This window comes from Lepidochelys kempii, chromosome 27 (assembly GCF_965140285.1).
Source record: "Lepidochelys kempii isolate rLepKem1 chromosome 27, rLepKem1.hap1, whole genome shotgun sequence".
Taxonomy (NCBI): domain Eukaryota; kingdom Metazoa; phylum Chordata; order Testudines; family Cheloniidae; genus Lepidochelys; species Lepidochelys kempii.
The window spans coordinates 3,596,364-3,621,965 of NC_136406.1; the positions used below are offsets into that span (position 1 = coordinate 3,596,364).

Below are 25,602 nucleotides of genomic sequence, written 5' to 3' on the forward strand. Positions count from 1 at the left end.
CAGAAGCTTGGGGTAGCCACCCGACCTAGAATTCATCCGCTCCCTTAGGTCCAAGCTCAGGTGGCTAGCCCAAGCCTCTGCTGGCGCTTCAACCACCATGCGGCTATTTTTAGCACACTAGCTCAAGCTGAGCTATCACAAGTCTGTTTACCCAGGCTAGGAGGCATGCTCCAAGCTGCAGTGTAGACATACTCTTTGGGGCTACAGACTCCCAAAGGTGTACCGATACTCATCAACTAGATAACTTGGATGGTGTCTGACAGATGCTCAAGAATGGGGACAAGGATAAGAGAATGTATGGAGCCCTGTGCAGATACAAATTTTGTATCCGCATCCGATCTGCAATCTGCAAAAATGGTCCGGACATATCCGTGGGGCTCTAAGAATGTATTCACAGGACTGTGTATAAATTCCGCTGCAATACAAATCTTCCACCCATGGGCTTTCATTGCTGATAGCTTCAAGAATTGTCATGTGATATTATTCCTTAACTGACCGTTTGCACAGAGAATAAAGTCTGACCTAAACTCCATAAAATTAAGTCACCAACAATTTAACCTTTCAAAAACGATCAAAAAGTCACTGATAGACTATTAAAACTATAAAGTAGAACCAGAGTACTACATTTCTATAATCCCATGCTCCCGCCAATATTTTCCAATTACAGCTTGGGCTTGCTCTCAAAAGCATAGTTGGATAAGCTGCAGTTTTCTCCAGCATCGAAAGCATTGAAATGACCTTCAACTTCCGGGTAAGGGTGCTGCATTTGCATTCATGATAAGCAACAGCAGTATTAGCTTTGGCTACTCCGTCTCCCTGCATTCCAAGGACTGCATTAGCTATTAGTAAAGTGATGAGAGACTGATGCAATAAAACTAAACTAAACTGAGAACAGCCATCTTTTAATATGTGTTGCAGCGGGAACTTAGTGGTGGGGTCTACAGGGATAACAGATCTATTTGTGTTCACTCCTGAGAATTCTTTCCACATACCACAACCAAAAGAAATCTGCCCCTTTATAAAAATCTCAAATGTTATCCTATTGGAATTTTTAAATTGTTCTTTGCCTGCCTGTAATTGAATGAAGTAACAATCTTCACTATTTTAGAAAATCGATTTCCTCTGTCCTTGTATGTTAGATTGTTACCAAAAGCTGAATCAGAGTGAATGAGTGTGTGAGAAAAATATAGGGATTTAAAAGCTTAAAAGTTGCATAATGGTGAGGAAAATTAAATTCTGAAACCCCCCCACAGTGTCTTATCCCCTTATGACAGGTTTCAGAGTAACAGCCGTGTTAGTCTGTATTCGCAAAAAGAAAAGGAGGACTTGTGGCACCTTAGAGACTAACCAATTTATTTGAGCATGAGCTTTCGTGAGCTACAGCTCACTTCATCGGATCCGATGTGAGCTGTAGCTCACGAAAGCTCATGCTCAAATAAATTGGTTAGTCTCTAAGGTGCCACAAGTACTCCTTTTCTTTTTATCCCCTTATCACTACAAAAGGTTTTCTCCCCCCCGCTCTCCTCCTGGTAATAGCTCATCTTAAGTGATCACTCTCCTTACAGTGTGTATAATAACACCCATTTTTTCATGTTCTGTGTGTACATAAATCTCCTCACTGTATTTTCCACTGAATGCATCCGATGAAGTGAGCTGTAGCTCACAAAAGCTTATGCTCAAATAAATTGGTTAGTCTCTAAGGTGCCACTAGTACTCCTTTTCTTTTTATCCCCTTATCACTACAAAAGGTTTTCTCCCCCAGGCTCTCCTCCTGGTAATAGCTCATCTTAAGTGATCACTCTCCTTACAGTGTGTATAATAACACCCATTTTTTCATGCTCTGTGTGTACATAAATCTCCTCACTGTATTTTCCACTGAATGCATCTAATGAAGTGAGCTGTACATCACAAAAGCTTATGCTCAAATAAATTGGTTAGTCTCTAAGGTGCCACTAGTACTCCTTTTCTTTTTCCAACAATATAATATTTCTATTCTTTTGTTTTCAACACAATCAGAAAAATAAAAGCCAGGAGCAAAGTGGTCATACAGTGCCCTTGGCATAAGGAAAAGTAGGAAGGACTTCACTGCTACAGGATACTAGAAGGAGGTTCAGAGATTCAGAGAACCCCCAAACAACTGAGTTGGCACACACCACAAAAAATTTCAGCCAATCAGATCACTTAGCTAGCAGAACATCCCAATGAGACACATACCCCCCACCTCAAGATGTGGGGTGGATACAAAATATTTTTAAAATTAAATAGATTTTTAAACTTAAATGAGATGTGACTAGTTTTGTACTTTTTCCCATTTATAGTCTTAAATTACTAATGTGGGTATTTTGGACTTGTTTAGTTTCCTAATTGTTAGGAGAGTTTCAGATTTTACAGAGATTTTTGTCTATTAGGAAATTTCAGATTTAAAGTGCTCAGCTACGTTCAAGACCCCTCATTTCTGTTTTTATTTTGTTTAAAATTTCCTGGGAATTTATCAGTGTTGTAATTAAGATTAAAAATGGGTGAAAATCAGTGAAAAAAATTAAACTTCACAGTTTTCTGGGTAAATATCAGGGTTAATATTATGGGACAGGAAGTACAAAAAATTAACTATACATTAACAGTACGTATACAAATGCACACACATGCGTGTGTGTGCGTATCGTCCACTACATTACTTTGACAGACTTGCATTTACACTTAGACTATTTTATTATTAACAACCACACATCCATTAATGTAGTAGATTGGATTTGCTGAACACAAGGAGAATTTTCATATACATGAGTGATCCAAAATTCAGGTGAAAATTAATAAAGCTAGTAAAATTAGCATTAGCTTTTGTAAAGCCTGGGAATTGTTTTGGGTAAAAACCGAAAATAAAGAGTCTTAGCTTTGCTGTAAAAAAACAAGTCCAGGGCCTCATTAACTGCCTTACTGAGAGATCAACACAAACCCAAACACATCACTGATAAATAAATACCCTGCGTTGTATTTGCAACTAATACCATCTGCCAATATACTGAACAAATTTCCATATGCCAGGAAAGCTGAAATGCTACAACCAGGCTATAATCCTTCATTAGGGTGTGCAGTTGGAACTCAATGGGAGTTGAGCTACTTTTTAAAATCCCATCCTTAGGAGCCTAACTATAGGCACCTCCATACATGCTGACTTTGGGTTTTCCTGGTGGGTGCCCCATCCCAGCTCCGCCCCCTTCCCCAAGGCCCCTGTGTGATGATAGGGGAAATGGAGATACAAACGTGGGTAGATTTGGACTGAATTTCTCCACAGCCTGAGAGCGAAAGCTAGCTCCACACAGGGGGGACAGGAGAGAGAGGGGCTCAGGCCAGCTCTGCACAGACTGGGGTCGGGGCTTCAGCCCTGCAGCTTCTGCCACTTGGGTGACTGGAGCTCCCGAGCTGGGGACTTCAGCCCCACATCTTCTGCCAGGGTCCGGGGCTTCTCCTCCCCCCACCCCCGGGCGGCTCCTGCCGGGGTCTGGAGCTTCTCCTCCCCCCACACCTGCCCAGCGTGGCTCCTGCCGGGGTCTGGGGCTTCTCCCCTCACCCCACCTCCAGCGCAGCTCCTGCCAGGGTCCAGGGCTTCTTCTCCCCCTAATCCATCACTACACCCAGCCCCAGCCTGGCTAGGCTCCCTTGGGTCACCTGATGCCTGCTGTGGCTGGAGTCGAGCTTGGCTGGCAGGGAACAACCATACACGTGGCCATCAGCCCAAGAGGTGTGGGGCAGCCCTAAGTGAGCAGGGGCTGGCTGTGCTGCTGCTGATAGCCTAGCACTCCCGCCCACGCCAACCCTAAGGCTTTTTTTTTTTTTTTCCCCTTGGTGAGACTCACTCAGCCCCTGCCGGAGCAGGGAAGCAGGAAAAAGTTGATCTGAGCCTACCCGGCAAACAGGTGATCGCAGCTGCGTACAGGCTACCCATAGGAAACAGCTCATCTGCCGAGGCTCTCGCAAAACAGTTGATCCCTGGCTGCCAACAGCTGGTCATCACAGTGGGTGCTGAGCACCCCCTATTTTTTTTCCGTGGGTGAGCCAGCCCCAGAGCACCCACGGAGTCGGCGCCTATAGGCACCTCTGTTTTTGAAAATTTTGATCTTGTGTATAAGAAAGATCACAATAATTTTATTACTGAATTGAAAGTCTAAATAGCTTTCATGGCTGAAGAAATGTTGTTTTGAAGTGACATTTTATATCACTAAAAGTTTTAAATAAAAATACAAGTTTAGCATTTGATGCTGCAAACATTTATATGTAAGCTTAACTTCAAGAACATAAGTAGTCCCATTGATTAGTCGTCTGAGTAAACTTTCATAACTGCTTAAGTTAAATGGATTAAAAAATGGCTGATAGGTCTCAAAATGTAATTGTAAACAGGGAATCGCCACTGAGTGGGTGTGTTTCTAGTGGGTTCAGTTCTTGGCTTGAAATAGCATAGGGCAGGGTTCTGTTCTTGGCCCTATGCTATTTCACATTTTTATCAATAATCAGAAAGAACACAAAATCATCATTGACAAAGTTTGCAGATGAAAAAAGTTGGGGGAAGTGGTAAATAACGAAGAGGACAAGAGCGATCTGGACCACCTGGTAAACTGGGTTCCCGCAAACAATATGCATTTTAATATGGGTAAATGTGAATGTATACATCTAGGAATAAAGAACGTAGGCCATACTTCAATGATGGGGGCTCTATCCTAGGAAGTGGTGACGCTAAAAAGATTTGGGGGTGATGGTGGATAATGAGGTCCCAGTGCGACCCTGTGGCCTAAGGGGCTAATGCGATCCTTAGATACATAAACAGGTGAACCTCCAGTAGGAACAGAGAGGTTATTTTACCTCTGTATTTGGCAGTAGTGTGACCACTGCTGGAATACTACGTCCAGTTCTGGTGTCCACAATTCAAGAAGGATGATGATAAATTGGAAAGGGTTCAGAGAAGAGCCATAAGAACGATTAAGAATTTGAAAACATGCCTTAATTGTGAAACTCCAGAAGCTCAATCTATTTAGCTTAACAAAGAGAAGGTTATGGGGCTCCTGAATCTAGCAGACAAAGGTATAACATGGTCCAACGGCTGGAAGTTGAAGCTGGACAAATTCAGACTGTAAATAAGGAGTAAATTTTTCATTGTGAGAGTAATTAACCATTGGAACAACTTATGAAGGGTCATGGTAGATTCTCTCACTGACAGTTTTTAAATTAAGATTGGATGTTTTTCTTAAAGATCTGCTCTAGAAATTATATTGGGGAAGTTCTCGGCCCTGTGTTATACCGAAGGTCAGACGAGAAGACCACAGTGATTCCTCTGGCCTTGGAATCTATGAATCTAAGTGTTTGCTGGTCTGGGACCTTCATCTACTTAACATGATTTCAAGATTGTTATTCTGAAGCCTAGAATGACTGCTGAGTCAGCATGATGTGATAGAAACAGCTACTAGCATGGCTGGGGACTCTGTGTTCAGTATACCACTAGGTTCAATCATCACTGGGTTTTGTGGTTTGTTACTACCAAATTTTTAAGTTCAGCCATTTTGACTTTATCAATTACATGTGCAGTGTATGGCTACAGTAAAGCATGTACCTCTGCCATTCGAAGAGTCCTAGACCATTATATCAGAGATAATAACAAATCACCACTCTTACTCTACACCTAATTTGCATGCAACAATTTAATTGATTGTATAAGGGAGACTACACAGATGATGGATTAATTGGCCCGTCACCTACACAAAACAACAATCCCCCAGCACAACCCCGCAGGCGCACACACAAAATGATCCAAACACCACAACCTACACACACAATAACCCCAAACACACACAGCCCCTGACTTCAGCTCACACTTATTTGCTATCTAGACAACTCTTCCAGCACAATTCCCTAGACACAGATCAACACAACCATCCTTTGGGTGAAAGTGATCATGAAATGGTAGAATTCATGATTTTAAGGAATGGTAGGAGGGAGAACAGCAAAATAAAGACAATAGATTTCAAGATGGCAGACTTCAGCAAACTCGGAGTTGGTAGGTAAGAACTCATGGGAAGCAAGTCTAAGGGGAAAAACAATTGAAGACAGTTGACAGTTTTTCAGAGAGACATTATTAAGGGTGCAAGAACAAAGGAAGTATGGCAAGCGACCACCCTGGTTTAACCGGGAGATCTTCAATGATCTGAAACTCAAAAAAGAGTCCTACAAAAATTAGAAACTAGGTCAAATTACAAAGGATGAATATAAACTAGGGCTGTTGATTAACTGCAGTTAACTCAAGCGAAAAATAAAAAAAGTAATTGCAATTAATTGCACCGTTAAACAATAGAATACCAATTGAAATGTATTAAATATTTTTGGATGTTTTTCTACATTTTCAAATATATTGATTTCTATTACAACACAGAATACAAAGTGTATAGTAGCAGCCGTGTCAGTCTGTATCCGCAAAAAGAAAAGGAGGACTTGTGGCACCTTAGAGACTAACAAATTTATTTGAGCATAAGCTTTCGTGTGCATCCGATGAAGTGAGCTGTAGCTCACTAAAGTGTATAGTGCTCACTTTATATTATTTTTTATTACAAATATTTGCACTGTAAAAATAATAGTATTTTTCAGTTCACCTCATACAAGTACTGTAGTGCAATCTCTTTATCATGAAAATGTAATTTATAAATGTAGAATTATGTATAAAAATACATAACTGCACTCAAAAACAAAACAATGTAAAACTTGTAGGCTCTAAAGTGCACTCGGTCCAACTACTTGTTCAGCCAATCACTAAGACAAAGAAGTTTGTTTACATTTATGGGAGATACTGCTGCTTGATTATTTACACCGTCACCTGAAAGTGAGAACAGGCATTCACATGGCACTTTTATAGCTGATGTTGCAAGATATTTATGTGCCAGATATGCTAAACATTCATATGCCCCTTCATGCTTCGGCCACCATTCTAGAGGACATGCTTCCATGCTGATGACGCTTGTTTAAAAAAAAAAAAAAGTGTTTAATTAAATTTCAGGGGGTAGCTGTGTTAGTCTGTATCCACAAAAACAACAAGGAGTCCGGTGGCACCTTAAAGACTAACAGATTTATTTGGGCATAAGCTTTCGTGGACTTGAACCCACTTCATCGGATGCATGGAGTGAAAATTACAGATGCAGGCATTATTATACTAACACCTGAACAGAAGGGAGGAGTACCACTGAGGAATACCAAAAGAATCTACACCAGCTGCTCAAGAAACTCCCTCCTACAGCACGGGAACAAATCTACACAGACACACCCCCAGAGCCCCAACCAGGGGTATTCTATCTGCTATCCAAGATCCATAAATCTGGAAGCCCTTGATGCCCCACCATCTCAGGCATCAGCACTCTTACAGTAGGATTATATGGCTATTTGGACTCTCTCCTCAGACCCTACGCTACCAGCGCTCCTAGTTATCTTCGATACACCACCGACTTCCTGAGGAAGCTACAATGCATTGGTGATGCATTGAAAACACCATCCTGGCCACCATGAATGTAGAAGCTCTTTACACCAATATTCCACATGAGGATGGACTATAAGCCGTCAGGAACAGTATCCCTGATGAGGCCACGGCACACCTGGTGGCTGAGCTTTGTGACTTTGTCCTCACCCACAACCATGTCAGATTTGGGGACAACTTATACCTTCAAGTCAGCTGCACTGCTATGGGTACCCGCATGGCCCCACAGTATGCCAACATTTTTATGGCTGACTTAGAACAACGCTTCCTCAGCTCTCGTCCCCTAACGCCCCTCCTCTACTTGCATTACACTGATGACATCTTCATCATATGGACCCAAAGGAAGGAGGCCCTTGAAGAATTCCACCTGGATTTCAACAACTTCCACCCCACTGTTGCAAAAAAAGCGAACATCATTCTGGGATGTATTAGTGGGAACGTTGTAAGCAAGACACGAGAAGTAGTTCTTCCGCTCTACTCCACGCTGATTAGGCCTCAACTGGGAGTCTTGTGTCCATTTCTGAGCACCACATTTCAGGAAAGATGTGGACAAATTGGAGAAAGTCCAGAGAAGAGCAACAAAAATGATTAAAGGTCTAGAAAGCATGACCTATGAGGGAAGATTGAAAAAAATGGGTTTGTTTAGTCTGGAGAAGAGAAGACAGAGGGGACACAGTTTTCAAGTACCTAAAAAGTTGCAACAAGGAGGAGGGTGAAAAATTGTTCTCCTTAACTTCTGAGGACAGGACAAGAAGCAATGGGCTTAAATTGCAGCAATGGAGGTTTCAGTTGGACATTAGGAAAAAACCTCCTGACTGTCAGGGTGGTTAAGCACTGAAATAAATTGCCTAGAGAGGTTGTGAAATCTACATCATTGGAGATTTTTTAAGAGCAGGTTAGACAAACCCCTGTCAGGGATGGTCTAGAACAGGGGTGGCCAACCGGAGTCTGAGAAGGAGCCAGAATTTACTAATGTACATTGCCAAAGAGCCACAGAAATACATCAGCAGCCCCCCATCAGCTTCTCCCTGCCACTCCCAGCACCTCCCACCCACTTGCAGCCCCGCCGATCAGCGCCTCCCCCTCACTCCCCGCACCTCCCAATCAGCTGTTTCGTGGCGTGCACGAGGCTCTGGGGGGGGAGGTGGAGCGAGGGCACAGCAGGCTCACGGGAGGGAGTGGAAAGGGGTGGACTGGAGGCAGGGCCTGTGGCAGAGCCAGGGGTTGAGCAGTGAGCACCCCCCCCCCAGCACACTGGAAAGTTGGCACCTGTAGCTCCAGCTCCAGAGTCGGTGCCTAGACAAGGAGCCGCATATTAACTTCTGAAGAGCCGCATATGGCTCCGGAGCCACAGGTTGGCCATCCCTGGTCTAGACAATAGTCCTGCCATGAGTGCAGGGGACTGGACTAGATGACCTCTCGAGGTGCCTTCCAGTCCTATGATTCTGTGATCCACCCAACAACATAACCAGCACACACACCACCAAACATCACTCTGAAGCCTAGAATGTCTGTTGGGTCAGTGTGAAGCAATTGTAACAGCTACAAGCATGGTTGAGAGCTCTTTGTTTAGAATATCACCAGGTTCAAACACCACTGAGATTCACAGTCTGTTACTCTCAACTTTTTAAGTTCTCAGCCATTTTCAGCTGTTTTAAATTTTTTACACATTACTTTACAAATTACGCCTGTGCAACAGCACAAGCTTTCAGATACTAGTTTTAAATATTCTGCTTTTTGTCTATAGCAGTTTCATAACATTCAAATAAGATACTTGATCAGCATTTAAAAACAGCATAATTTACGTCATTACAAATGTTATTCTCAATTTGCAATAACACAAACTTTCAAGTTAGTTTTACAAACCTTCAACCTGACTTAAATCAATAATTTGAAATTGCCTTGATTTAAGTGTCTCCACCCTGGAAAGAGACTTTCAATCAGACCAAAATCAGCTACACTTAATCCAACCTGGGTTCATCTCCCAGGTCCTAGGTGGTCAGAGGTGTCCCTTAAAGTGAAGGGTTCCTTGTTAGCTTGGGCTCAATATTAAGAAATCAGTGGTCCAAAATACGAATGTTGATACTTGAAACATAACAAGGATAGGATGTGACCCTCCTGGCACCATTTCTTCAGACAAACTAAATCCTAAAGTTTTCGTTTTCTTGGTCAAAATCCTTGTTAAAAGTAGCCTATATACTTGCACTATGATCTAGCCTCCCTGGTTTCACCGATTGCTGAGTAGTATTTTAAACCTTCAAGGGTCTTACAAACACTAAGGAAAAGAATTATTACTTCACAATACATCACAAAGGAATTTAGAGAATAGTTTGTTATCCAGTGCCTGTGAGCTTTAGTGGAAAGCAAACTTCAATGACATGCCTTCTGTTTGGGCTGCTGCTTTGAACTCCACCTGATATATTACAGAATATAAAATATCTACTCCAAACTCAATCTCCCTAAAGCAACAAATGGTCAGATGATAGGGCTGCTCAGAACTTAAATATTTTCTCCTCATCCTTAGCATCAGAAAACTTCACTTCAGCCACAAGAAAATCAGTCTGTGGCATTTCTGTTCCCAGCCTAGCTTTTGACTTTCTGTAGATTTCTCTCCTCCTCCTCCAACCACTCATTCTATTTACCTTGCGGACGTGACATGAGAAGAGCACATTCATGTACTTGTCCTTCCTCTTCAACTCATTGGCAATAAGGATGAAAGAGCCTGCGGTCTGAGGGTTATCTGGTTTCTGGAAGAGCAAACAAAGACGGGCACATAATTTTTCTTAATTACCAAACAGAGCAATCATGCTTTGTCGTCAACCTAGGCCTGATGGAATGGCAAGCTCACCAAGAAGTCTGTAATAAAGTCTCCTGATAAGGGAGTGTATCAGACATTTCCTTGCAGTACAGAAAAACAGCATCCGGAGTTTTGCATGCTTTTCTAAAGGACCTTTTAGAAACAAAGGCTTAAGGGAAAAGGAAGGCTCTAATAAGCGGGAGCTACCTTTGAGGAAGACACATAAGGAAATTTCCACTACGCTCTCAGAGGCAGTTAAGCATTTTCCTCTGCCTAGTTCTTCCATTTATGCTATTTTCTAACTTCCACCCTAACGACTGCAATTTTATTCTCATGTTGCATTTTCCATCCTATCTCTGGGCACTGGAAGAGTCAACTGACGATGTTAATTGGTATCTTGATTAACAGTGGCCCCAAGAATAATGAGAATAAGGTTTGGTATTTACAAAATTATAGTTCTTAGCACAGTAAAAGTTGGAATCTTTTTGAAACTGTTTACAGACTACTTCTTAATGGAGGAGTTGGAATGCATTTAATTTTTAGAACACTCACTGTTTTCCGACTCTCCCTTCCTGATTCCCTTAGGCCTCACCAGGGAGGTTCTTCCCTATTCATCTGCACTGACGGAAGATTGAACATTTCTATCACAGCACTCACCGATGCAATATAGTTACCCTCCCAGGCTCTTTGTAGCCCAATATCTGCTCTGTGACCCTTCAACAATTCCATGGCAGCAACCTTAGCCCTGAGCTGAGGAAGATCTTCTGGTGGGATGCTCTTGATAAGCACATTTGCTCTCCACCTGAAAAAAGAACATCTAATCAACTCCAAAGTTTATCTGTGCCCCATAGCAAGACCAGAGTAATCGGGAGCCTTACCTGATTTACACCGGGAGAGTTGGGGTAAACAGACTTTTCTAGCTGCCATTATTCAATTGAAGTCATTTTTCAAACAACACACTTAGTGACTTTGTAAGAGATGGCATCACAAAGTTCCATGTTTGTTGTCTCCAATTCCAGAATAAAATGTTTTCCTACCTGCTAGTCCTGTAAACATGCCCTGGCATCCAAGAATCATGCTGGGCTGTTAGCACATCACCAATAATAAAGGTTCTGCAAGCCAAATTCTTGGCTCAGCTACCCCATTTCCCTTTAATGACAGAATTGACCCAGCAACTGGAACTTGCTTAACTGTTGATGTGAAAACAGGAACACAGTCTACTTCACTCTTACTATTTGTGTTACAGGAACGCTCCAAAGCTTTAACCAAATTTGGGACCCGATTGGGTTAGACAGCCCCAACACTGAAGAGTTTACAATCTAACTGGACAAGCCAAACTAGTGCAGAAAGGGAAACAGAGGCTCAGAGGTGAAGTGATCTATCTAAGGTCACTTAGCAGGTCAATGGCAGAATTAGGATTAGATCCAGGTCTCCTAACTCTCTGTGCAGTGCCCTATCCACTAGGCCACACTGTCTCCCATGCTTCTGTAGTAGTATTGGCTTTACGAGGCTAATGCTATTAAAAACCTTTTAGCCAAAGTCCGTTCTGACTCTGAACATATACAGGGAGCAGAGCTGTTCAATAAAGAGGCACCATTTTTACAGCCACTCTTCAAAATGCAGCCATGCTAATTTCTCTACTCTGTTGGACTAGCACCAGATGTTGATATTGCACCACTGAGTTTGAAAGCACTGATTTCTGATGCCTCTAAATACTGGGAGACAGTACTAAATATAGATTATAGATATTGTGGCAAGGCACCTCCTTCATCTCACCAGACTTAGCACTGCCCCCTCTGGCAATGGTGGGCCTGGGGTAAATCAGCCCTACCCTGGGCAGTGTTTGCCTTCCTCCTTCTGTGCTCCTTCAGCTGTGTTTTCAGGATATGCCCCAGGGTGGCCTAAGGAGTGATTCTTCACCGAACGAAAAAGAATCAGTCTTGTAAATACAAAAACAAAGAGGGATACCTTTCCCTGTCTCCTCGCTGGGTCAGGGTGTCATCCTGTTGCTTGTCAGGGGGTGTCAGTCCTTCCCCTAGCAGGCACTCAGGTTTGGTTGTTCCTCTATGTGAAGGAACACAGCCTCTCACCCTGGAGAAGCTTATTCCCCTGCTGCCACTAGCTTGTCTCTCTCTCACCCCTTTTCTCCACCCCACCAGAGGAGGGGTTTTTAAAGGCCTCAGGCAGCCCTTAATTGGATCCAGATACCCCTGATTGACCTGAGGTAACCCCTTCTCAGCTTGTATGAAAAAGGGCCTTTAACGTTCGAGGGCTAATGTATCGGCCTTCCAGGACCCTCTTGCACAGGTCCATGTCTTCTGTCCCAGGCCCTGCAGAGACCTCTTTACGGTGCAGGTAGTCAGGCGTAGAGCATGTTGGCGCATGCCTTCCTGCACCACTTCCGAGGGCTCCGATATGACCGGCAGCTCCTTTATCAGCTGCTCAGGGTTCAGCTGATCGCCATATTTGGGGTCGGGAAGGAATTATCCTCCAGGGCAGATTGGAAGAGGCCCTGAGGGTTTTTCGCCTTCCTCTGTAGCATGGGGCACAGGTCACTTGTTAGAAGATTCTCTGCACCTTGAAGTCTTTAAACCATGATTTGAGGACTTCAATAGCTCAGACACAGGTGAGAGGTTTATCGCAGAAGTGGGTGGGTGAGATTCTGTGGCCTGCATTGTGCAGGAGGTTGGACTAGATGATCATAATGGTCCCTTCTGACCTTAGTATCTGTGAATCTATGACTATCTCCATCCGAGAGGTCTTCCGCGAGACATCTCTGAGCTTCCGGTCTTCCACCAGGACGTGCTCCAGACCTGGAAGCTGGTTTTGCCAACCAGATCTGTGGCAGTCGCCAATGGGGTAGATCTCCTTGCGGAGCCCCTGCTACACAATTCCCAACTCGGTGTACAGGTGGCGGAGTCCCGCTAGGTGCGCCAGAGGCTGGTCCTGGCAGGAGACACCAGGATCAGAGACCTCCTGGACTATGATCAGGGAAATTGCGTGGATCCCCTGACACTTGCTCAGCGCATGGGGCTCTCCACACTTCGTATTTCAGGAGATGAGGGCAGCCTTGTCGCCCGCCTCTTTGGCTCACCTCGAGCAGGTCCTGCAGAAGGGTGTTCCCTGCCCACCCCCATACCCTAGGCCCTCTGGATCTTTTTATCAGGCCCCTGTCCCATGAGCCTCCCTGGCTGCCCCACCCGTATACCTTGTGTGACCTGCAGCCAGTTTGCTTTCAAACTGCGCGACGGGCATATCTGTACACACTCGTGCTCCATACTCTCCATTTCCTCACCCTCATGTTCCGCACTGACACTAAATGGTAGGACCTAATGCCACCTGTTGAGGGTGAGGCACCCTGGTGGGTCAGCTTATACTCTACCTTGGCCCCATGGCACGCTGGGTAAGTTCCTCTCCACTCACATATCCAGGCAGAGTTCCTCTGGGCAGTGTCCGCTGGCTCCCTTGGCACCTTAGAGGAGCAGTGGGCGCTGTCCAGGGTTCTCTGCTCAGTGTCCCCTTCAGGTTCCCTACTTTTGACCCACACACCCATCCTTGTTAGTTTTTCAGTGTCTCTCCCCCCCCCCATAATTATTTGAGTCCCAGGCTCAGTGGATCCTCCCCATAGGCTGGGGGAGGGTCCTTTAACCGTGGGCAGGCTTGTACCTAGTGCAGTTCACCTGTCCCCAATGCCTGTCCCTTTTGCAGCATGAGGGAGACCCTGGCGCACACCTATCTTGAGCTGTGGGCGGGCTTGTGCCCGCTCACCTCCCAGAACCCAATATGAAGACCCTCTTGCAGCTGTCCAATCTGACTTTGTCACAATATACATAATATGTCTTCTACAGAATACGGTAGATCTACTATATGAAAAATATATTCACATAGGAATCAATGGCCATTGTTAATTCTTATGTTTTAGTTTGTGACCAACGATGCCTCATTTCGAATGAAATAAAGGGTCTTCCTTGTACCTGTGATAAATTGCCTGCAGTGCTTCTTCGAAACGGCGCAGCACTTTTGGAGGGCTGGGCCACTTCACATGCTTTCCATAATCCCGCATGGACCTCACGCTTTGGAAACGCCTGGTGACCTCACGGATGTAGGACTTCACTTTGTAGTGGCGGTAGCACTTAATTATTGTGAGGGCAGCCTTTGTCCTCTTATACCGAAGGCGGGCTAGTGTGCCCCTCCAGACCTAGAGGAGGAGAAGAGTTGAGATTTTTAACAATACAAAGCTATGAAATCATTTGACTTCTAATTTACTTTCACATTCTGTTCCTACCCAAGTTCTACAGCTTTTGTGCAGAAGGCAAAAAAGAAAGTTAGTGATGCAGTTCTGGGAGATTCGTTTTCTGTAAAACTTAAATTGAGTCAAAAAACCCTGTTATACAGATGCTAATCCCAGAGCTGCTTCCATTCCTATGTACTTAGGGAGCAGAATTTTAGCGCAGTATCAGCTAGAAATGAATAAAATAAATTCAGCAAGAGATTAATTGATTTCAACCATCATCCTTCTATGGAATTAAGCAAATCTTTGGTTTGAGTTACATTCCCAAACACTTCATCCCTCATATCCTACTGTGCCACCGCCCTGCATTACAGGACTGAAGGAAAGGGAAAGGAAGAATGACAGGACAATAAGTATGGTGACCTCTGCTCAGCCAGATTCATCAGCACTCCCAGGATTCCCTACTACATATATCCTAGAGTGTACCACAAAACTCCGACAAGAAGCCCTAAAGCAGAAAATCTTGTATGCTCTCAGACTTCCTTTCAGATACACCATGCAAATAAAAAGGTAAGCCCCAGAGAGCCTGATTTCAAGGAGAGAGAAGATGGGTTAGGTAATATATTTTAGTGGACCAACTTCTTTTGATAAAAGAGACAAGCTCTGTGTAGCCTGAAAGCTTGTCTCTCTCACTGACAGCAGTTGGTCCAATAAAATATATTACCTCTTCCCCTTGTTGCTCTAATATCCTGGGACCAACACAGCTGCAACAACACTGTTTTCAAGTAGTCTTCCCACAGCAAGTGCTGACCTGTCTGCAGTTCTACCTCTATCAACACTAGTTTTTTTATTTCATTACAATGTATAAAAATCAACACTAGATTCTTGATTTCATTACAATGTACAAAAGAAAAAATTACCTTCACATGGGGGAAAATGCATTGCCCTAGCTGAGCAGGTAGCATTGTTCCTATCTTTCAGAGTAACAGCCGTGTTAGTCTGTATTCGCAAAAAGAAAAGGAGTACTTATGGCACCTTAGAGACTAACCAATTTATTTGAGCATGAGCTTTTGTGAGCTACAGCTCACTTCATCGGATGCATCCGATGAAGTGAGCTGTAGCTCACGAAAGCTCATGCTCAAATAAATTGGTTAGTCTCTAAGGTGCCACAAGTACTCCGTTCCTATCTTGTAACCAAGTAATTTTAATGTGTTCATTTGAGTGCTCTCCAGCTAACACGCACATTCCTGAGAAATCAGCAAACAGCTGCCCTTCCACTTTAGTATCATCTACCAAGGTGAAGGCTTATATTTTTGTTTTCTCATAGGGTCACACTTGAAAGATAATGAACATCCTACCCATGAAAAGACTGCTTTATAACTCACTCAGGGCTCTGATAGAGAATTTATTTATCACCTGAGATGCATCCTACAGCCCCACAGATGCACATCAAGCCTTCTATTTACACAAGGATTAATTACCTAATGCGATTTCCAGTGTGGCATTTATTTGTTGCATGAAGAGGTGTCGAAGTTCTCTCTTGCAAGGTTTACTAAACATTTTCCTATATGTGTGAGAAGATTCTGGAGTACTGACCGAGGAAAAACAGATATACAGATGCTCTTCACTAAAGAGCTAGAATATTTAAAGAGACACTAAGGTTCATGGGGCCTAAAAGGTACAGTAATATTTTCTCAGAATGACCCTCTCCTCATTTTCCTTTTTAACTCAAAGCCCTTGTGTAGTATTAAACATCTCCAACCAATGGCTAGAACTTCAACCTCAAGAGACTAGGCTTATTCCTGAAACAGACAGTAGGCTGCTCCCTTAAGTGTTAGAACATGCTGTCTCTGTAGTAATGTTCTCACCTTTAGCATGTCAAGAACTAAGGAGGACTCTGATCCCCTATGTAACATTGCCTAAGCCAGTGACTTCCAGGACAAAACAATTCTCCCACTACTTATTTCCTAGTATTTGCATTTTTTGTTAGCTGGTAACCACAACACAACACGATTGTGAGTCAATCTCCTCACCAGACACGTCCCGGGGTGAAGACAGTCCTTAGAGTACACAATGTTCGACCACTCTCTACACCTTTCTGCAGAAAATCCAGGCTTTAAACACTTGCAAACTTCAACCTTTTAAGGAAGCATTTACAGAATATGCACTATGGCCTATAGCATGGCCAGAGGGCATTATGTTCCAGGTAGCTGGAAGCATATTGTTACATATTGGCTAAGACCTTCCCTTTCATGAACCAAGCCATCAGAAATACAATTCCTACATTCCAAGGCTGGAAGGGACCATTGTGATTATCCAGTCTGATCTCCTCTACAACAGGCCATAGAAATTCCCCCAAAATAATCTGTAGAGCAGACCTGTTAGAAAAACATCCAGTCAAAAACTGTCAGTGATGGAGAATCCACCACAACCTTTGGTACATTGTTCCAATGGCTAATCACCCTATCAAAAATGTATGCCTTATTTCCAGTCTGAATTTCTCCTGCTTCAACTTCCAGCCACTGGATCATGTTATACCTTTCTCTTCTGGATTGAGGAGCCCATTATCACATATCTGTTCCCCATGTAGACTTACAGACTAATCGACTCACTCCTTAACCTTCTCTCTGTTAAACTAAATAGATTGAGCTCCTTGAATCAATCACTATAAGAAATGGTTTCTAATCCCTTAATCATTCTCTTGGCCCTTCTCTGAACCTTCTCCAATTTATCAACATCCTTGTGGAATTGTGGACACCAGAACTGGACACAGTACTCCAGCAGTGCCAATGAGCAACAGTTGTGTCTCCTGACAACATAGCACTGTTCACACCAGTGCTTTCGTCAGTGTAGCTTGTCTGTGTGTCTCTGGGTGTTTTTTTCACACCCCTGATCAACAAAAGTGCTAGTGTAGACATAGCCTCAGTCTCAAAAACAGCTACGCCATTTGGGCGGAAACTTTCCAAAACAATTCAGCCTTAACCAGACATCTGGCATGAAAAATTTCAACCCACACTGTTAAAGTATGGCAATGTTACACACAACTGAAAACAGGATCTTGTAGTGAGAAGTGTCAGGCAACTTTAATAGTCAGAGCTACTAGCCCCATCTATAATTAACCCCCCAAAGAATGTAAACTCTTGGGGGCCCTTTGACTTTATTTGGCTGTCTTATACCACGGTGAGCGTATAGTTAACACTTAAAATAACAGACTACCCAACAGCCATCAGAGAGCAATAGCATTAAATTATTGACCCAGACTGGATCTGAACTGGTGATCTGGAGGTGAAAGACTCTATATCATTAGCAGTCTTTTGATCCATACAGTGCTTCATTCATTCTCTCTCTCTCACACACACACACACCCACTCTTATACAACACAGGAGAAAAATACATTTCAGTATCTAACCAACCATTAAAATGAGGTAAATCATTTCGACACAGAGGGAAAATAAGCCTTAAGGGATCACCTTGAAAATATTCTAACTTTTTCCAAGGCTGTCTCCACTATTTGTTATGTGCAGCCTAACAGTAAGTACAACAGCAACCTTGAGAATGAATTTATATAAACACTATCATAGTCAGAGTAAAAACCATTAATCTAATTTTTAAAACTGTTCTTAACCCCTAGAACATAATAAAATTACTGATGATAATCTACAGACACACACTGAAGCAGAACAAAAACAAACAGTTTTAAGGTACAGCACAATCCAGTTTGTTAGACTTCCAGTTAAGTGCAAGTTGGTCACATCCCAAGAGCGTACATGCAGTGTCTCTGAAATCTTTGGAAATAAGGTAGTATTGGAGAAAAGTCCTAGTGAAGCACCAATTGTCTGAGGCTTCTTTTACAGATGACGTATCATATACTGCTTCAACTCTTGCTCTTATGATGCAACTGGAAACCTTTAATGGATCTCCCAGGTTATACCACAAAAGGGAAACTCACAGGCTTGTTAGACTTAAAACAGGGGGCCTGGGATTGCAATTCAGGCTTTCCAAGAGAATGCAGAGTAAACAGATTAGTCTAATAGAGGCTTTTTGGCAGCATGCCTTTAAGATGGACCTTATGGTAAATGAACTCCTTTGCACAGTACAGAGAGAACTGGAGTGCATATTGATCTATAAGAACCAAACCTGGAAAATAAAAGTGGATAATATAGAAAAAGCCCTTCTGACTGGATAACAAAATCTGGTAGACAGAAAGCTTAGTTACAAGTCAAATGTAAAGATATGAGAATCATCTCTCTGGGATTTCAGATATATCTGTCACTCCAAATGATGACACCTATAGGTTGTGAGAGAGTAAAAACAAGCACTATCTCCCCCTCAAGTCCACTCTCCAGAGCTTACCAGCCAAGATAGGGGATGTCCGGTTTAAAAAAGTGGCCAACCTATGAGAAAAGAATGCTATTCATAAGAACCCTTGTCAATATTTTCAATTTTTATTGTAATCTTATTTATATAATATATATGTAATCTGTATTAACACAAAGCAAATGAAACAGTACTGCTATTTGACAAATTTTCTCAGCTATAGTATGAGTATATATAGCCCTAGCAAATTCAAGTACGATCCACAGTTAACCACAATTGCTTGGAATAGTAAAATCAGATTTCTGGGGTGAAATCCTAGCCCCTCTGAAACCAAAAGAACTGCCATTGACTTTGCAGGGCCAAGAGTTCACCCCAGATGTCTGAGTCAGCTTGGAGCACTGCCCTGAAGACCACTACTTCTATGGCTGATTCCACATCAGACTGAGAAATAGTATAAAATTTAATAAAATTGACAGCTAGCTGGAAATCCATGGATCTGCATAACTAAAGAGTATGAATTTAATTTGCATTTTCCTTCCGCTAATAAAGAAGAGTGGCAGAAAGCCTGTTGCTCAAGACATACGTTTAAATCTAGACTGAACAAAGCACTCGTACATGTTCAGCAGAGAACAATCTTGCGCTGGCCAAAGAAGGAACTAGACAACTTAGCACTGAAACAGCATGTCTGTCTTTTGCAAGGAACACCAGGGAATTAGAGATATAAAAATATAAGATAAAGAAAAACTGAGCACAATTCTACTATCAACTTCCTATCTTCCTGTGTAACAAGAAGGGAGTAGAAATTAAGAACAAACACTACTGAGCACGCTACAGAGGGATTTTACAGTGCTATTTGTGTAGGCTTCAAAGGTATTTTACACAATGATATCAATTGGATTCTTGTTAGTATTCCTCATTTTTATATTAAATTCTTAAAATTAGATGGTTAAATTTTAGCTTCTCAGCCTTGAAATATGGATAAGTTAGAAAAGAGTCTTGTTTGCTGTGTTTATAATTTTTATCTGTCAAATCCATGGGATGTCAAGAAAAAATTGAATGGATTGCCCTTGATGTCGTATGGAGGCTGCATCACTGCAGCGGTTGGCTTCATAGCAAGCAGTATCACAAAGTGGCTACAAACATCAGCCTTTCTAATCTAATTACCCAGTTGTGGCACTTCCCTGCGCTATACCCTCAGCCAACTATCAATGAAAAGCATGTCTGTCAAGGTTCCTTCCCCACTCTGAACTCTAGGATACAGATGTGGAGACCTGCATGAAAGACCCCCTAAGCTTATTCTTACCAGCTTAGGTTAAAAACTTCCCCAAGGTACAAACTTTGCCTTGTCCTTGAACCGTATGCTGCCATCACCAAGCATTGTAAACAAAGAACAGGGAAAGAGCCCACTTGGAGACGTCTTCCCCCAAAATATCCCCCCAAGCCCTACACCCCTTTCCTGGGGAGGGCTTGATAAGAATCCTTACCAATTTGTACAGGTGAACACAGACCCAAACCCTTGGATTTTAAGAACAATGAAAAATCAATCCGGTTCTTAAAAGAAGAATTTTAATTAAAGAAAAGGTAAAAGAATCACCTCTATAAAATCAGGATGGTAAATACCTTATAGGGTAATCAGATTCAAAACATAGAGAATCCCTTTAGGCAAAAATCTTAAGTTACAAAAAGACACAAAAGCAGGAATATACATTCCATTCAGCACAGCTTCTTTTACCAGCCATTACACAAAAGGAAATCTAACACATTTCTAGCTAGATTACTTACTAACTTAACAGGAGTTGTAAGGCTGCATTCCAGATCCGTTCCTGGCAAAAGCATCACAAAGACAGACAAACTCTTTGTTCCCCCGCCTCCAGATTTGAAAGTATCTTGTCCCCTCATTGGTCATTTTGGGTCAGGTGCCAGCGAGGTTACCTTAGCTTCTTCACCCTTTACAGGTGAAAGGGTTTTTGCCTTTGGCCAGGAGGGATTTTATAGCACTGTATACAGAAAGGTGGTTACCCTTCTCTTTATATTTATGACAATGTCCCTAAGTCAAGTTGTCAAGACTACAAGAATTCACCCCTATATGCCATTGTAGGCAGTCTCCTCACACCATACCCTCCATAAACTTAACAAGCTCAGTCTTGAAGCCAGTTATGGTTTTTTGCCCTCACTTCTCCCCTTCAAAGGCTGTTCCAGAACTTCACTCCTCTGATGGTTAGAAACCTTCATCTAATTTCAAGCCTCAATTTGTTGATGGCCAGTTTATAGCCATTTGTTCTTGTGTGCACAATGGCACTTAAATAACTCCTCTCCTTCCCTCTTATTTATCCTTCTGATGTATTTAGAGATCAATTAGCTCTCCCCTCAGCCTTCTTTTGGTTAGACTCAAGACAAGGTCTTTGAGTCTCCTCTCATAATGTAGGTTTTCCATTCTTTGGATCTCTCTAATAGCCCTTCTCTGTACCTCAGCAGTTCTGTGGGTCGCGATGCTGTTTTAATGGAGTCGCCAAGGCTGGTGTTAGACTTGCTTCAGTCCTGGGCAACGGAGCTCAGGCTTTGGTTTCAGCCCTGGATGCCAAGGCTCAAGTTACAGTCCCCCTGCCCATGCAGAAGTCCTCAAGCTTAGGTTTCCCTACCCCCCAGAGTCACCCTGGGCAGTCAGGCTTGGGCCCTCCCACTTGGGGAGGCAGGGTTTGAGCTTCTGTCCCGCTTCCTGGGATTGTGTAGTAATATTTATTGTTAGAAGGGGGTGGTAATGCAATGAAGTTTGAGAAAAGCTGCTGTACCTGTTCCAGTTTGAATTCATCTTTCTTAAACATGAGAGACCAGAACTGCACACAGTGTTCCAGATGACGTCTCACCAGTGCCATGCATAATGGTACTAACACTTCCCTCTCTCTACTGGAAATATCTTGCCTGATACATCCTAGGACTGCATTAATCTTTTTCATAGCCGCATCACATTGGTGCTCATAGTCATCCTGTGATCAACCAATAGACACAGATTTTTCTCCTCCTCTGTCACTTCCAACTGATATGTCCCCAGCTTATAGCAAAAATCCTGGTTAGTCCCTAAATGCATGACCTTGCACTTTGCACTATTACATTTCATCCCATTTCTATTACTCCAGTTTACAAGGTTGTGCAGATCTTGTATGATATTCCGGTCCTCCTGAATAATGGCAATACCTCCCAACTTTGAGTCATCTGCTAATTTTATTAGCACACTCCTGCTTTTTGTGACAAGGTCATTAATAAAAATATTAAATAAGATTGGCCCCAAAACCGATCCCTGAGGAACTCCACTAGTAACCTCCCTCCAGCCTGACTGTTCACCTTTCAGTATGACCCACTGTTGTCTCCCCTTTAACCAGTTCCTTATCCACCTTTCAGTTCTCATATTAATCCCCATCTTCTCCAATTTAGCTAATAATTTCCCATGTGGAACTGTATCTAATGCTTTGCCGAAATCCAGGTTGATTAAGCACTGCAGTGCAAAACAATATTCAGAATCAGGGTCAGCTTTGCTGCAACACCCATAGGATGTTCAGAAGATGCATTAGTGAGTTAAGAAAGCTCAGTTTGGCTTTCTTCGAAGTAACACACCACATGATCCTCAGTACAGGGAGAAAGTGAGTGAAAAAGGAACCTTCCTCTAAACCTTGTTTGCTCTCTCCCTCCAACCCCACACTTTGACAGTCATTTATTGCTCTGTTATGTCTACTTTAGACTGAAATCCTCCAGGCAAGTGCTTTCTGTATCCACCATGGCTAGATCCCAAATTTGTGGCCAAAGCAAGTTGTGCTTCTCCTGCATCCTGGAGGAGCTTTAACTTGTGGGAGGGTTGTATTTAAGAACTACACAGAGATGTGGAAAGATCAATAGATCAAAAAACAAAGGAGGAGAATTCATAATTTCTTTTTCCTTTCTAGTCATCTTTCCCCAGGTTATTGTCTGAGTGAAGTCACCAAGGGTGGGATTTGTGCTTTTTGATTTCTTGGGAAAAACCAAAATAAAAGGCAGATATCCAATCCTCTTATCCTGAATCAAAACTTGCTATAATTGACACACTCAAGCCAGGTGGTCAATAAAGGGTATATTCCAATTAAAATGCAAACCACCATAATGGCACTGGTGAGCTCCAATCTCTATATTTAGCAAGTGTCTGGCTCACTTTCCATCTAGGTTCCATAATTAATTAGACCCAAGGCTTGTGCATCCTTCCTAACTGCAGAATATGATTAGGAGCAAAGTCTTAATGCATTCATCTTCACCACTCAAACAATTGGTCTCTCCTAAAACTTTTGTTTACTAGGGCAAAGAAAGAGTTCCAGTTAAATATACATACTTACAACTAGCACCAGTGGAAAATTAGAGGGAAGAGACTTGACCTGAAATTGAGGTTTCTTCCCAGTTTTTGTTTTTTCATAAGAACCAATGATTGTTCTCTTCTGGACTGATTTCACTTTTCCTTTAATCCCCACATAACAGCAAGGTGATATGTGCTTTATGAGTGTCCATAGACAGATGGACCCAAATTCCCCCATACTACATTAGACTTTTAGCTACGTTTCAAGATGCTTCCAGCTAAGCCAATCTATACCATCACATGGACAGCTAATGTGGATTGGGCTTCACCAAACTGTGTTAGGAATTTTTCATGACACAGCCCATTATGGGTATCAATGCAATATTAACTTCAAAGTCTAGCCAGAACCATTTAAAAACCAAGGGAGTTTTAAAGCAGCGCCACACACAATATTCAACTGAATTTAAAAAATATGAATCTCCACCTATGTTCTTCTCCATTATTTAGTTTGCCCTGGATAGTCTCCCCAGTCTTTGGAAATCTGTTTCCCCAACCAGCTGTGGTGGTTAAATGGATCATGGGAAGCAGATGAGGAGTGTTCTTTAAAAGGGCCAATTTCACAAAGCTGAAAACATTTATGAGCCAAATCAGCTGGGAGAAAGAGTTTAATCGGAAAAATGTGAATGATAATTGGGAATTGCTTAAGAACACTTTACTAGATGCCCAAAAAGCCACAATCAAGGAATAAGGCTGTAAACCTAGTTTAGATAAGTGAAAGCACTATAAAATTAAAAAATATACAACAAACGGAAGGAAGGAGAAGATGATAGTAATGAATATAAATTAGAAACTAGGCATTACAAAAAATTGCTTCCTTTACCAAAGGGACACAGAGAAATATATGGTCAGCAAAGTTAAGGACAATAAGGAGGAATTTAACTACATTAGGAACAAAAAGAATAGTAATACTGGTAATGGCCCATTACTAGATGCAATGGTAGAATTATTAATTATTATTAGTATTAATAGTAATGCAAAAAAGGCAGAAGTGTTCAATAAATATTTCTGTTCTGTAGCTGGAAAAATCAAATGATATGGTCATATGATGATGAAGAAATATCTACCTTTCCAACAGTAAATTAGGAGGATGTTAAACAACAGCTACTATAGCTAGGCATTTTTAAATCAACTGATCCAGGAGCCCAAGAGTTTTAAAATAGCTTGTTGAGGAGATCACTGGACTATTAATGTTGATTTTCAGTAAGTCTTGGAACACTGGGGAAGCGCCAGAAGACTGGAAGAAAGCTAATGTTGTGATAATATTTTCAAAGGGTAAACAAGATGACTCAAGTAATTATAGGCTTGTCAGTCTGACATCAATCTCAAGCAAGATAATGGAGTGGCTGATATGAGACTCAACTAATACATTAAAGGAAGGTACTATAATTAATACCAAACAACATGGGTTTATGAAAAATAGATTTTGTCAAAGTAAGCTGATTTCCTTTTATTAGATTACAAGTTGGGTTGATAAAGTAATAGTGTTGACATAATATACTTAGAATTCTGTAAGGCATTTGACTGGTACAGCATGAAGTTTTGATTAAAAAACTAGAATAAAAAATTAACATGGTACACATTAAAATGGATTAAAAGCTGGCTAACTGATAGGTCTCAAAACGTAACTGTAAATGGGGAATCCACATTGATTGGTTGTGTTTCTAAGGGGTCCCACAGGTCCTACGTTCATTATTTAACATTTTTATCAATGACCTGGAAGGGCGGGGGGTGAGGGGGTGGGGTGGGGTGGGGTGGGGTGGGGTGGGAGAGGTCATCACTGAAAATTTGACAATGACACAAAAACTGGGAGAATGATAAATAATGAAGAACAGATCACGGATACAGAGCATTCTGGATCTCTTAGTAAGCTGGGTACCAGCAAACAATTTGCACCTGAATGACTAAATGTAAATATATACATATAGGAACATAGAATGTAGGCCGTACTTACAGAATGGAGGACTCTACCCTACGAAGCAGTGACTGAACAGGATTTGGGGGGTTGTGGTGGATAATCAGCTGAACACATGAGATTCCAGTGCAATAATGTAGCCAAAAGGGCTAATGAGACCCTTGGATACATAAACAGGGGAATCCCAAGTAGGTTATTTTATCTTTGAATTTGGTGCTGGTGCGACTGCTGCTGGAATCTTGTGTCCAGTTCTGGTGTCCACAATTTAAGAAGGATGTTGATAAGTTGGAGAGGGTACAGAGAAGAGCCATGAGAATGATTAAAGGATTAGATACCATGCCTTATAGTGATAGATTTTAGGAGCTCAATTTATGTAGCTTAACAAAGAGAAGGTTATCTGGTGAGCTGATTACACTAAGTACCTGCAAGGGGGAACAAATATTTAATAATGGGCTCTTCAATCTAGCA

At 42.2% G+C, this 25,602-nt stretch overlaps 1 protein-coding gene across 2 annotated transcripts in view; it reads right to left on the minus strand.

Annotated features, from left to right (window-relative positions):
- Positions 1 to 25,602, minus strand: part of MYO1D (myosin ID) — a 352,821-nt gene that overhangs the window by 137,295 nt on the left and 189,924 nt on the right. For both annotated transcript variants that reach the window (XM_073326164.2, XM_078850736.1), the window contains exons 17-19: positions 14,276 to 14,499; positions 10,959 to 11,103; positions 10,147 to 10,251 (exon numbers count right to left, since the gene is read on the minus strand). In XM_073326164.2, coding sequence (XP_073182265.2) covers positions 10,147 to 10,251; positions 10,959 to 11,103; positions 14,276 to 14,499 — 474 coding nt within the window. The remainder of the gene's footprint in view (positions 1 to 10,146; positions 10,252 to 10,958; positions 11,104 to 14,275; positions 14,500 to 25,602) is intronic.